The sequence below is a fragment of the Phoenix dactylifera genome, chromosome 10 (genome assembly GCF_009389715.1).
Source record: "Phoenix dactylifera cultivar Barhee BC4 chromosome 10, palm_55x_up_171113_PBpolish2nd_filt_p, whole genome shotgun sequence".
NCBI classification, from domain to species: Eukaryota; Viridiplantae; Streptophyta; class Magnoliopsida; order Arecales; family Arecaceae; genus Phoenix; species Phoenix dactylifera.
Window position 1 is genome coordinate 4,970,715 of NC_052401.1, and position 13,387 is coordinate 4,984,101.

The window sequence follows — 13,387 nt, forward strand, 5'->3', positions numbered from 1 at the left end:
ACAAATAATATCAATAAAGTGAATAAAAATTTGGAATTCCTTTTCATGCAAACCATACTTTAGAAGATTCTCCAATTCTTCCCAGAAGCCAAAGCATGAAACTGAGGTTTTGGTTTTGATTTCAATCGGGTTCTGTAGTTTTGGTTTAAAAAGTTTCTGCAGTTTAGGAAGCCTGCTCCAAGTTTTAAAGTTTTTGTCAAAAAAAAAGAAAAGAATAGAAGCCAAGAAAAGTTACTGTACAACATGTTAAGAGTTTTTTTTTTTCTTGGATAGGTTCTTTATTTGTGCAGTTTGGATAATTTTTTGCTGAATTAATAAGTGAAAATAAGTACATTGGTAGTTTTGCACTGTGAATATACATTATTTACTCCTTGGACTTCAATTGTTCAAAAAATTATTATATTTTACTTTTACTACAACTCGTAAAATATTGAATGTGGGCATTTTTCTATGTTTTTTGAGGTTAAGTGGGCTTTTGATCAAATAAACATAGTTATAGCATGTTGTGTTTATTTTATATAAACAGGTATCTCTTTTTCTGAAAGTTGGAGTTGGCATAAACCTAGCAATCCTGGTTGGTTTGACTTTAAGAAAGATACAATGCATCAAGAATTAGTTAGATATAATTAGCCAAATGTTACAAAGTAAAAATAGATGCTGATAAAATTATTTACGAGGTAGGAGCAAGTTAGAGAAAGTCTCTTGTTATTGGGGTCCTCAATGGCTTATGGCTGTTTACTTGCTTGCAACTTCATGTTTTTATTTTCTGAAAGGGAGGTTGGATTTGTTCAAACAGCCACTTTATTAGTCAAAATAGGAAAAAAATGTCCCAGACTAAGATGACCTGTTTCAGCCCACTGGCAAATTGGTACTCTCAGGTCCAGATCGAATGGAATTTTCTGCACTAGGTATTTCTTTGAATTGGACAGTTATAGGCCTCACTCATTAAACGACTTCTGAATTTTGTTAGGCCTTGCTAGGAGTGAAATTTCGATTGCTTACAATTCTCAACTGTTGATTTTATAGGAAGTACTTGGGTAATATTAAAAGGGCACTAAATTAGCCATTTCTGCCATGAAAAAGGAAATCTAATCTTATTTTCGCCTTCTGAAAATTTCTTGTGCAGAGGTACAAACAATAAATGTTGTTTTTCTCACATGAAGTCATGCAGAGATGCATTTCATGGCCAAACTTGGTTAAATCCCAAAAAAAAACAAAGAACAATTTCATCAAGATCTTGAATACTAGCAAAATTCAGGTTGCTTAGAGAGCTTCAGAAGCTGAGTCAAAAGGAGGACAAATACAAAAAAGCTTTGGAATTCTTTCGTACTACAGAAATTAGAGGCACCTTTCACTTTGTGTAGTTTAATTTATGTAAGAAGCTTGAGTAGTGGGATGCACTAAACAACTCCATGTGGATGACACATGGTCTTTTCTTTATGATTATAAAAGCAGAAACTTCTTGCTTTTGCTTTATTATACATAAAGCTACTTGCAGTCATACAACAATTTTACAGTACAAAAAATAGAAGATTAATTCAGTAGCAACACAACGATACATAAAAATCTTCAATATTTCGTTCAGCCTTATAGTGGTGTCATAGACTACAATACAAGATCAATAATTTCAACCAAATAATACAAGCAAAGAACTTGAATACTAATGGTAAGCAGTATTGAATCCATTGTGTTCTCTAAAAAAATAAATGCGAAAAATAATAATGAGAATCTAACTGCAACATGTGTAACCTACATATTCATGGTCCCACATTTGATTAATGAGATGGTCATACCGGCCACCAACAGCAAGCAAGATTCTCTCAGAAACTGATCCAGGATTACTCTCCTTTAAGTACATCTGTATTAACATATGGATGGAGCCGTTAGATGAACATATGGATGGGGCCGTTAGATGATGGCATGATACCATATCTAGCAACCCAATTTCTAATATGACATATTAGAATCTGCAATTTCTAAAAACAGGTTAAAGAATCTAAGGAACAATAAAAATGATTTATCAGTATGGTATGTTATCCATGTTTGAAATAGTTGAACAGTTTGATTAACAAGACAATCTCAACAACCTAACAAGGGAAATATAGTTCAGAGAGTAGAAGAGGAAGAGAGGTGTTCAGACTGCCTGATCTCGACAAACATGCAGTTTTTTATTTATAATACTAGGTTAACACTGTAAACGACCAAAATATCAAAGTACCCATTTTAATGCAATGTTTGCAATACCATAATCAGCCCAAGAATTGTCTATTAAAACCCAACTACATGAAATCACACAAAGAAAGGCCACAACGATAAAAATCAACTCAGAGGATTGATGAATCCAATGATTAATTTATAGCAGGATCATAAGCCTATGAACCAGAATGTACAAAAGACAGAATTTTAATTTGAGCATGACACTAGCGTCATTACAAAGCACAAACTTTTCAACATAGCAAGAATTGCACAAATCATACTCCAAGAGAAGAGCTATGAATGTTTTTTATGAGACACTGCCAAAACTATAGCAAAATTCATGCCATTAGTACACAAATCATTTATTTCCATTGGACACAGAATTCTAATTTTAGATTTTTCAAGTTTAACTTAAGGTTTATTTACACCAATATAACTTGTAGTAGCCATGTATTCTAGTAGCATTGGTTATTAGTCCAAGTAACATTCGGGCACCACACTGAATCTAGAGTCCAACTTTGGTAATTTGGGCACCGCAGTCATATGTTTTGGCAATTCCTCGGGGGGATGAAGCAATATAATTTTCCTGAGATTGGTGCATCTCATTGGGCACGGAGAAGCATTGGGAACCTCATATCTTTCTTTGGAGCAGTTTCCTTTGCCGTCCCCCAGCATCGCACTTTGCTTCTGGTTCTTTGGAAGAATCAACTGATTTCTCCCTTCTTCACTGATTTTTTCTCCATGTTTGGCCGAATCTATAGAGGCTGCGCACTTTCTCTAGGAAGCCCCATTTTAGTCTATCAAATGCCTGTAGCATGTTGAGCTTGAGATAGAGTAGCCTCCCCCCCCCTCCTCCGTCTTTCTAATTCTTGAGTCAATGCACTTGTTTCCTATAAAGACTCCGTACAAAATTTGACTATTGCTATTACTTTTCATTGCCATTCTGATTCCTACTTCGAGGGGATCTGTAAAGAGAAGAAACGACAAAAAATATATACATTTTATTATCTTGGGAAAGCTTTATAGTTTTCTTTGCTCTATCCCTCAAAATAAGGTCAATGAAATAGACAAGCAAGTCTGCAGCATCTGGTTCACCAAGAAAAGCAGAAATATTGGTTGCCAAAAATGAAAGAATAAATAGACTCCGATACAGCAAGTTCAGTACATTGAGATAAGCAAGATGACTCTAAGCTCACGAACTTGGGTGCAAAGTCAGATCTTTTCTCTTTTCATTGTGTGCATCTTCCCATTCATCTGCTAGCACTAACTTGACTTCTTCCCTTGAAAACCTATCCAAGTTGAGCCGCACAAAAGAATGCAAGGTGAAATTTAGGGGGCACTTAAATGCTTCATTCACTCACGAACTTTTTACTACTCAAAGCAGTTTCTCCTCATGCAGATATAGGTTTGCTCGCGCAGTTTAGGTCGAGCAGCTGGCATCCTACAGTGGAGGATTACGAAATGCAACAAGAGGCGAACCAAGTGCTTGTGCGAAGAAGTGAGTCAATCAGAATGGAGACAAGGAAATAAGGAGATGACACGTTAACAAGGATCAAAACTATGGGGTCACTGAAACAGGGCTTAATCCACAAGATCTAGGTTTCAATAAAACCAAGACATTTCAAGTTGTGAAAGAGAAATTGCCAATTCACGTTGTCGTGCTTGGGTGACTTCACGTCGGGCATTAGCTCAAGCTTCACGAGGCCAAAATTTGAAAGCGCATGTGTCAGCGCCATGATCAATTGGCAGTTTTGTTCACGCAATGCCAAGAAGTCCACCGGCATCTTTGATGTTACTAAAGTGCGGAATAATGTTACTTGGCTATTGTTCCCCTCCCATCCCCCATTTCGCTCCAGCCATCCACTTTTCGGTTGAGGCATTCCAAGGGCTAACATGGGGCTTCATTCAGCCATCTTCAAAAGGCCAAATGCAAAGCACACCACAGGTTATAGCGTGAAGATCTTCTACACCAATTCTCCGACCGAGATTGGAAGACTTAAAAGCACATCTAGCCACTTTCAATTTCCGATCGTGGAGTCGAAGCTAACTAGAGGCGATTGGAAGTGTTTTTTCACCTAAAGAAAGAACTTGCATAATGGAGGGCAACAAAAAAATGCAAATGAAATGACGCAAAGTTCCTTTGAAAAGTCTTTCTTTTGAAGCCTTATTTTTGCTCGTGATCTATGGGGGGTTTGTGGAAAAGAAGAGAGATTCAATGCCCATAGGAAGTCAAGGGTGAATCAGTGACTTCATCGATCAATGTTCGAAGGCCTCCCTCGAGGAAGGTCTTTACTTTCATTTTTCCTATTCGTTTGAAGGCGAATCAAATATGTGCCTTTAATTAAGGTTCTCACTCGACTCTTCATTGATGAATTAGGCACGCAATGGATTTTGGAATAGGCATTTTTGACTGAAATAGTTGGCATTTCTGGCCAGCACTCTTGGATAGATAAATCCCTATGATCGGTCAATCACTCTTGGCAGGGAATTTCTCACTTGACACTTAAATCTCGTTTTGGATCAGCCTTAGCCCAAACTTTGGTACACTGAGGTTAAGCTTTTCCTGGGTTTCAATGAGTGACAGGTCGGATGTACCATTTTTACTAAGAGGCCAGCCTAGCGATGCCAACAGTTAGCGACCTTACCATGGGAGAACCAACTACACTAAGAGAGAACCGGGCTGGGGCTAGTTGAAGAAACTCGATGGCCACATTCTTCTCTTTTCTTTTAGTGGTCTCTTCAAAGTATTGGACTAGAGTCCAGTAGGAAAAGAGTCAAATCCTATAGTTGATGCTTAGGATTCATTTAAGGTTTAGGTTGTGATCTTACCTTCCCTTTTAACTTCCCTTTCTTTGATAGTCTTAGTTTGAGTTTTCTATGGTATAGGTCCATTATTCAGTTGAGATTAATGAAAAACTAAGCATTGAAGTAGATTTTACTATGTAATTGGTGGTTCTTGAGTTGTGCTCTTCTCATCTCCCCTTCATTCCCCCTTATTTTTCTCTACTCTTTCTTCCTTTTCTCTTAATAATATGCTATTACTATTAGCACAAACTCATTTCCTGGGCTATAGATGTAGGGAAGAAAAGAGCCCTTGCCACAAGAATTGTATCAAGACCAAAGGAGCAGCACCAAAGTATCATGGGCGACCCCTAGGATGCCTAAGTTGATGGTCAAGCAAGACCATGCAGTGGCACTTGACTCATAGGCGCCCAAAGAGCTCAAACTTTTGCGGTGGTAGGAAGAGTCCAAGGAACTAGCTGCTTAAAAATTTACTAAGGGCTCGTTTTTTGGGGCTTAATCTGGCATGGAAAAATAAAACTTATGTTAGATTACCATGTTTGGTACGAAAAGTGAATGAGCGAGATGGTAAAATAAATAGTGGATTTCATGTCTATTTTCCTGACAAAGAAGGTAAAATAAATACCACCAGGGGGATGATATTTGTTTTTTCATGCTGGATTATCGAGTATCGGTAAACTAAAAATATTATTTCTTGAAGAAATTGCCCACTTATATTATATTAATATTTTATTAAATATACTAATATAATCAATCTTAATTATATTCATATATCAAAAAAATATTAATATATTGATTAATAATATTTATAAATAATAATATATTTATTAATAAATATTAATTATTAGTAAAATAACACAAATATTTATTAATTACCAATAAATCTAACATAGGATTTATTAATAATTAAAATATTTATTTAATATATTTATTTAATATATTTATTTAATTTAGAAATATTTATTAATTTATGTAAATATATTTCAATATTTGAAATAGCCAATATTGATAGTATTTATGTAAGTGGGCCATAAATGGCCAACAAATGAATTGAGAAAAAAATGCTATTACCTATATTATTTATTAAAGGACATTATTAAAAATTTGGCAATATTTTTATATAAAATTACTTCTAACCAATGTATGCCGAACCGTACCGAAACGCCTCATTCACCCCTTACCGAACCAGGGGATTCACCCGGTTCATGCCATACCGACCGATAGCCGACCAGCATGGGTTCAGTACTAGTTCGGCTAACATTGCCTCAAACTAAACATAGTAATTTTTTTTCTATGCCATTTTTTCTAGTAATTTTCTACCAACCAAATGTGGTAAAATTTATTTTCTCTTGCAATCATTTTCGCAAATAAATAATTTCCAATAATTGTCAGATTATCCGGTAATCTGACATACGCCAACCAAACAAACTCTAAAAATGAGACAAGGAATTTCATGGTGAAACCACTTCTAGCACATCTATCATCGAGTAAGCTTTCCAACGCATGTGGAATCGCATCAACGACCATATGAAAAAGTTATGGCTGAAAAAGCTAACCTATGTTAGTACAACCCTAGTCTATAATAAGATAGACACACCAATGGTGTTTACATCTATAGAGAGAGAATATAATTAGACAACAGTTAGTACGCTATCAGATCTATTTGGATGGCAGAATCCTTGCCGCCAAACCTAGTTTGAGTCTAATTCAAAGTAGAATAGATTTGACAGTATTCAAGATGCTGTCCAGCCAATCCAACATCACAGAACTTGACTTTAAGACCTGTTTTTGCATCCAGAACATCCCTAAGGCATGTCAATTAGTTCTGATGACTTGATGCTGAAGTATTCGAGTCCCAATGAAATTCTAGAGACACCCCATGAGTTTTAGTGATTGTAAGGGGCCTGGATCGCTATAAATACCTCCTATAATCCAGTCTTTAGACCATAAAATAAATATTATTGAATTTGAAGCTCTCTTTGAGTGTCTATTTGGTAGTGTGACTCCACCTAGTTGCAGTGTGACTCCATGGCAACCTTCGTGCAACTCAAAGAATCCATTTTCTTCTGGTATAACTTCGAAAAGGCTCTATGTGAAGCCAGTGCGACATCGGTGGATACACAAAAATTCAGAGAGAAGATTGGTGTGTGTCTGATCAGATCAAGAGGTTCGGTTGGTGAGACATCTAACTTGTCATCCTTAGATGTAGTTTGCTTCCTTGATCTACTTATTTTAGATTAGTTTTCTTTACAGTTATTTTATTTTTCTAGCTTGCACAATCACTGTAAATTCTCAAAAGGAAGGAAAAGAGAATATTGTTTTTTTTTTTTTTTTGCATTATTAGAGATATCCTAACTCCTATCTAGGGTAAGAGAGGCTTTGTTAGTGTTCTCGAGCTCCCAACGATGCTGAGCAAGTGACATGGAATAACAAGTTGAAGGATTGGAGAGAAAAGGGACACAAATTATCTAACACAATCATTCATGACAGGCCATGGTTGCATGACTGGGACATAATGTACTTCCAACTGGAGAGTGCACAAACCATCTTCCTAGGGCTAGGAGGAGAAATACTGTCTTCACTTTATTAAGCCAGAGGCTGCTAGAGTATGTAAAGCTAGCTAAACTATTTGAGTATGAGACTTCTTCCATGTGAATGCCCTCCAACTAAAGTTTCAGACAACCAAAACCAGACAAATCAGAGCACAGATAAGGATTTTCAGCCTTTTTCTAAGTAGTCATTATCCAGAAAATTATGCTTCATTATAGATGACAGTCTACTGGTAGCTTTGGTAACAAAAGACTATTTTTCTAATATTTTCTCAAGCATTTTGGGGCATACTGAAACCAATATAATGTTAGTTGCATTGGTATCAGCCATTAGTTGCACTACCATTTGGAGCAATGTTCACCATCCCGGTACTAAACTCCGTACCAGTGCCATGATGCTATAGTGTCAGTATGCCTGGTTTGGCAAACTGAGATTCTGTACACGCTCCATACCGAGTCTCAATTCAGTAATGGCACAGCATTGTATGCTGATATTGGGTGGTATGCACTAGTTCGATGAACCTGGGTTTGAGGCGTGAAGTTAGTTTGGGTCATATTATGACATTTTTAGGTTGATGTCTTAAACTAGAGATGGTGATTAGTATTAATAATTATGATTTTAGGGTTCTACGAGGCCCTACAATCGAGTGGTGGTTTCATAATTAGGTTAGACTTTGTTTCTTTTCTTTATAATAACTTTATTTTGAGTCCCTTGTAATACCCCAACCAATTGACATTTCAAATTATGATTATATATATATATGAGCTAAGTATATCATTGCAACTATTGATAATGTATGAGTAAGATCATCAAGGGAAAGAATCTTTTGCATGGGTATTCTATTAGCAAGGACTTGAATTTAATGACTAATAAGCCCCTAGATATATGAATAAGAAAAGCTCAAGGACTAAATTGCTAATGCTGGGGAATTATGGCTTTCTCGTGCTTTCTGGTAGGCTGCCACCTCATGCTTATGATCACAGATCACCTCATGCATAATGCCACCTCATGCTTAAATACCATCTCCTACTTGCACCCACCTCATCCTTTTCATTGGCTGTCACCTCCAACCTGCATGGTAGCCAACAGTTGACACCTAGCAGCCCCTTATGGTGGCTGGACACCTACCCAATTACTTCGCACCATCTTTCTACCTTTTTGCTGCCTGAAATTGCAGCAACCAGAGTGGAGAAAGCAGCTGAAGAGAGAGTGGAGTTGTGGAAAACTAGAAAAAGGAAAAAATAGAATAAGGAGGAATTGGTGGTTCTGCTTTTGAAATTGGAAATCCTAGGGTTGTAAGGCCCGGTACACACCTACTAGACATGGGATGGGGATTGGGAAGGGGTCCAAAGGATGATCCATAAGATATATTTGCTTACCCATAGTTGGCCAGGATTCATGCTAAATCGCTCTCTATCTTTCTCAAGTTAGGGGTCCACCAATTGCCATATAGCTTATGCTATGTTTGATGACAAAGGGCTTAGAACTGCAATGACAATGATGAGAATGCTTAGCTTAGATTTTAGGCCATGATGGAAGAATTTTATATGGTATTAGAGCCCAACATATCTGATGCACATGCACGTGCTACACTCATTTTTCTTCTTTTCTGTTTTTTATACAGTATTAGATCCCAAAATGTCCGATGCACATCCATATGCTACACCGAGTTTTTTTTTTTCAAACACTGCATGAATGCATAGCATTTTCTTTCTTCTTTTTTTAAGACACTGACAGGAGATCCTAGTCTAACACTTATTCTGGAACTTGCATAGTTAATATTCAATTTCAAAATTGCCTGATTTTGGTCCATTGAATCTATAATTTCTTTTCTCGGCATTTGGCTATGATCAATTCACAAAATGTTTTGCCATATTGTAGTTGGAATTATTTCACGGATTTCAGACATAGAAAATTATCTGGATACAGGATCATGGAATAATAACTATGCTAACTGAAGTTAAAGTGATCATAGTTTCATAATTTTGCTAAACTCTTCTTCAAGATCCGCCGTACCGACGTACCGGTGGGAATCGGTACCTTTTTTGCTAAACGCGCGCGGATGCCTACCTCCCCCCCTCACCCGCCAGCGAGAGTGGCATTAAATGCCATTGTGGCATTAAATATCCCGTGCATGCAGCGCGCAGGCGCGCTGTGATGGGGACTCACGGTCCCAAGCCCCTCACCTTGCTCCTTAGCGTGTGCCCATGGAGAAATCGTGGAATATTGGACCGATTGTAGGTAACGCCGGTGGAATAATACAAAGATCAACAATGGAAGATAATTGAATTTTATGCCACTCCAAATTGAAGAAACAAACAAGAACAACAAAAGCAAATAAAAATCTAGCAAAGGATCAAAAGAATCCCTTCCTAGCCCAATCTAGTGGAGATTGATTTATCAACCACTAGCCCAAGTCTTAGACAAAGATATAAGGACCGAAAATCGACACAATGCTGCCCCAGCCTCTCGGCCGAAAACTCTCAACAATGAGATACAAGACTCAACTCGTGGGATGCCTTACAATGGCCACTTACAACTCCTTTTATAGACTCAAAACCCTAGGACTCCTAGATACAATAAAAGACCAACATAAAGTAAATCTCCCTAACATAGAAGTTAAGATAGACATGGAAAACAACCTCCCCAAGGGCCCTTGCCGATGTGGCTGGCGTGCAAGGCCTCTTTTCCCTTGATTTGGTATGTGATCACGGCCTTGGAGTCCCAATTGGTCTCCAATTTGATCTCCCGCATCTGCACGGGACACGCATCCCGGTTGGCCTAGGACGCCTTGGTTGGCAAGGAGTCTTGGCTGGCTGGGGGTCTCCCGTGGTTGGCTGGGACTCGAGTCTCGGTTGGACCGGGACGCGGATCCCGATTGGCCGGGACACTCCCGATTGGGCACAAACTGCTGGCTGGGGAAGACTCCTGGTTCGCTTGGGAGACCTCCTGCGGGTGGCTGGGATGCGTGGCATGGCTGGACTGGGTCATGGATCCTAGTTGGACATGCCTGGGCGTCCCAGTCCCGCGGGTTGGGGGGGGGGCGTGGGTGCGTCCTTGGGCCCGCCTGCTGGCGTGTGGGCGCGCGGGCCCGGCTGCGGATGCGCGAGCGTTCGGGCGCGCTGGCTGGCCTCCCGTCTGTGGCCTGCACGCGCGTGGGTGCGCTACTGCTACACCCGCCGTGGCCGGCCCGTCATGGTTTGTTGCTGCTGTGGTCTTGCCGTGTGCGCGGTCCTGTGCGCGCGGCTGTGCGCACAGGCTGCTCCGTTCCATCGGGCACCCGTTGTGCTGATGGGGCAAGGTCTGGCGCGCGCTAATCCCACGCGATGTTGCCACTGCCGCTGAAGCCCTTGGCTGGCAACGGGTCGGCCAGCCTCAAGGCTCCTCAACTGGCCGCTCTAGCCTCCGAATGTCGCATGGTCCTTGCTGGGCTTGGCGTCGTCGCAGCGCTGCTTGCGTGGGTCCTCAACACACTGCCCCGCACGCGGCAGCACTCTTCCTCGCGCGCATGGCGCTCTTCCCCGCGCGCCCAGTTCGCACTGATACACAGCAGAAATTAGTCGGTTCTGGCCCTATATCCAGCCGAACTGTACTAGTTGGGGCCGGTACCGGTACGGCATGCGCTGAACCATACTCTTCTTATTAATACCTGTGAGGAGTTAACTCTGTAAATTTTTTTTGAGCTCAAAGTATTTGTTTTTTAATCAATAAGCTTATCAATGCCAAATTGGCAATGTAAATCGAAGCTTATTGCATCAAAGAAATTACCTTTGATCATATTTCTTCATGCAATGTATTTAAAAGTGAAATGTCTTATTGAATGAAAATGAACCCTGTGATTGGTCAACCAGTCAACCTGGAAATAAAGGTTGGATCAAGGTCCGCCGTACCGGTACCGGTCGGCATACCGATGGCCGGCCGGACCGGTACGGTACCGGCCGGTACCGGTACCGTACCGGCCGGTACGCGGTGGTTTCAAAAACCACAGCGCGAGGTACGAGGCCGGTACCGGCCGGTTCGGCTAAAAAACCGAGAAATATCGGTTTTTTAGTGGTTCCGGTACCTGTCTAGGGCCGGTACGGGCCGGTACGGCATTCCATGGGTTGGATACTAACTGGTTACAACCCATTTGATTTTATTAAGAAATTCTAAGTGTATTTCAGTGTTTTCATACAAAGTGTTATTAACTACATAGATAAAAACCTATTTGATTCTACCATTTGCTTTTAAGTGTAATGTTTTCCAAGTAAACTATCTTGGTAAATGCATATATTTGATAACTCTTATAACATACTGTTTCATAACTATTTGAGTTTCTCTAAGAATTTATCCTTATTGCCTCTACTTTTCTAATCTTTGGGAAATGTTTTTTAAAAAAATATTTTTTTAAGTGAAGTGAGCACTGAGTGCCGACTTCACTTTTAAAAAATTTCAAAAACAAGAGGGGGGCTGAGCCCCTATTTCACTTTGAAACAGTGGTTCCGCCACTATTTTCATGCGGTCGGAGAAGAGGGGTCCCGAAAGTCCCCTCTCTCTCCCGCTCCCTCCTACCCTCCCTCCCTTTCTTTTTCTCTCTTTCCTTCTCGCTATCCCCCTCCCTCACCAGATTTCTCAAACCAAGAGGTTGAACAATGCTGGTCCACCCCTGGTATAGTTTGGTACACCCCGAACCGGGTGGATCAAGACAGTTCCACCTTCCATGGACATTTAGCTTTGCTCTATTGATCAAATGGCCATTTTCTTCATTAGAGGATTTGAGGTTTAAATGACAATTATGTGCTTCCGCATCAATTCATTGATTTGAAATTAGACCATTGATTCACATTATTGGAGTCAGATAAGAAATTTGTCCAAGTCGGGTTTCACATTGTGACATGCTTGCTAGTCAACTTTGTTACTCAGTTGAGATAAACAAACCTTTAAGCTTTTTGATGGATTTTTCTATGTATTTTTGAGGTTGCAAACACTTAAGCCTCCTCTTCTCTATCCTTCATCCTATCATAATTTCTACATCTCTTATTGCCGTTCTCCTTCACATTAACTAATATTCACAATGCGTAGAATTTTCTTTTTCAAAATGACTCATAAATTTTTGAAATTTTCCAATTGGAAAAACAAAAGCAAAATTGTTGCATATAAATTACAAATTTTAGGTCAATTAATTCTTATGTATGGGAGATATGTTGTCGTATAATTCACAAGAATGATGGTTTTGTATTGCGGAATAAATGAACATTGTGAAATCCATTATTTTACATTTTCACTTCACCGATATAGTTTTGAAACTCTACATTTTTTCCCTAATATCTTCATATAGAGCATTTCCATGAAAAATGAATAGAATATCTGTTGCAATAATGCATGGTTTCTAATTGGTTACATAATGCTTGTCTCAAGACACATTGGAGAAAATAATATTGATCTTACCTGAAAAAAGAGTTCCCTATAGTAAACCTCTGTAGGAGGCATTAGTACATCTATAGAAACTTGTTGCTCAATGCTCCAAACCCTTAAACATCTGAGCAGAACAGACAACTCCTCCAAAGCCTTGGAAGTAAATTTATCTGCATGACCATTGCAGTCATGTTAAGATGTTCCTTGTACAAAGAAAAACGAACTCTGTGAAAGAGGAAACAGTACCAGAAGAGAGGGCCCCTCTTAATCTAGCAAGGGCATGGTCTGCAGATCCGCAAAACCTTAAATCAGCTGTTTGTAATCTATCCACAATTGTTTCAGATAGATTAAGATCCTGGACAAGAAATATGATGCACATGTAAGAATCAGTTTATGTGAACAATATGCTTCTTGAGTTCAAATTTTACTTTATTTTTCTTGATTT

At 39.3% G+C, this 13,387-nt stretch overlaps 1 protein-coding gene across 12 annotated transcripts in view; it reads right to left on the reverse strand.

Moving 5' to 3' along the window:
* The window catches only part of LOC103708605 (eIF-2-alpha kinase GCN2), a 74,269-nt gene that overhangs the window by 5,721 nt on the left and 55,161 nt on the right, over positions 1-13,387 (reverse strand). For 9 of the 12 annotated variants that reach the window (XM_039130857.1, XM_039130852.1, XM_039130851.1 and 6 more), the window contains 3 exons: positions 13,189-13,297; positions 12,976-13,112; positions 1,754-1,858 (listed from right to left, as the gene is read on the reverse strand). In XM_039130857.1, coding sequence (XP_038986785.1) covers positions 1,754-1,858; positions 12,976-13,112; positions 13,189-13,297 — 351 coding nt within the window. The remainder of the gene's footprint in view (positions 1-1,753; positions 1,859-12,975; positions 13,113-13,188; positions 13,298-13,387) is intronic. The other 3 variants (XM_039130859.1, XM_039130860.1, XM_039130858.1) reach the window with 3 other exon arrangements.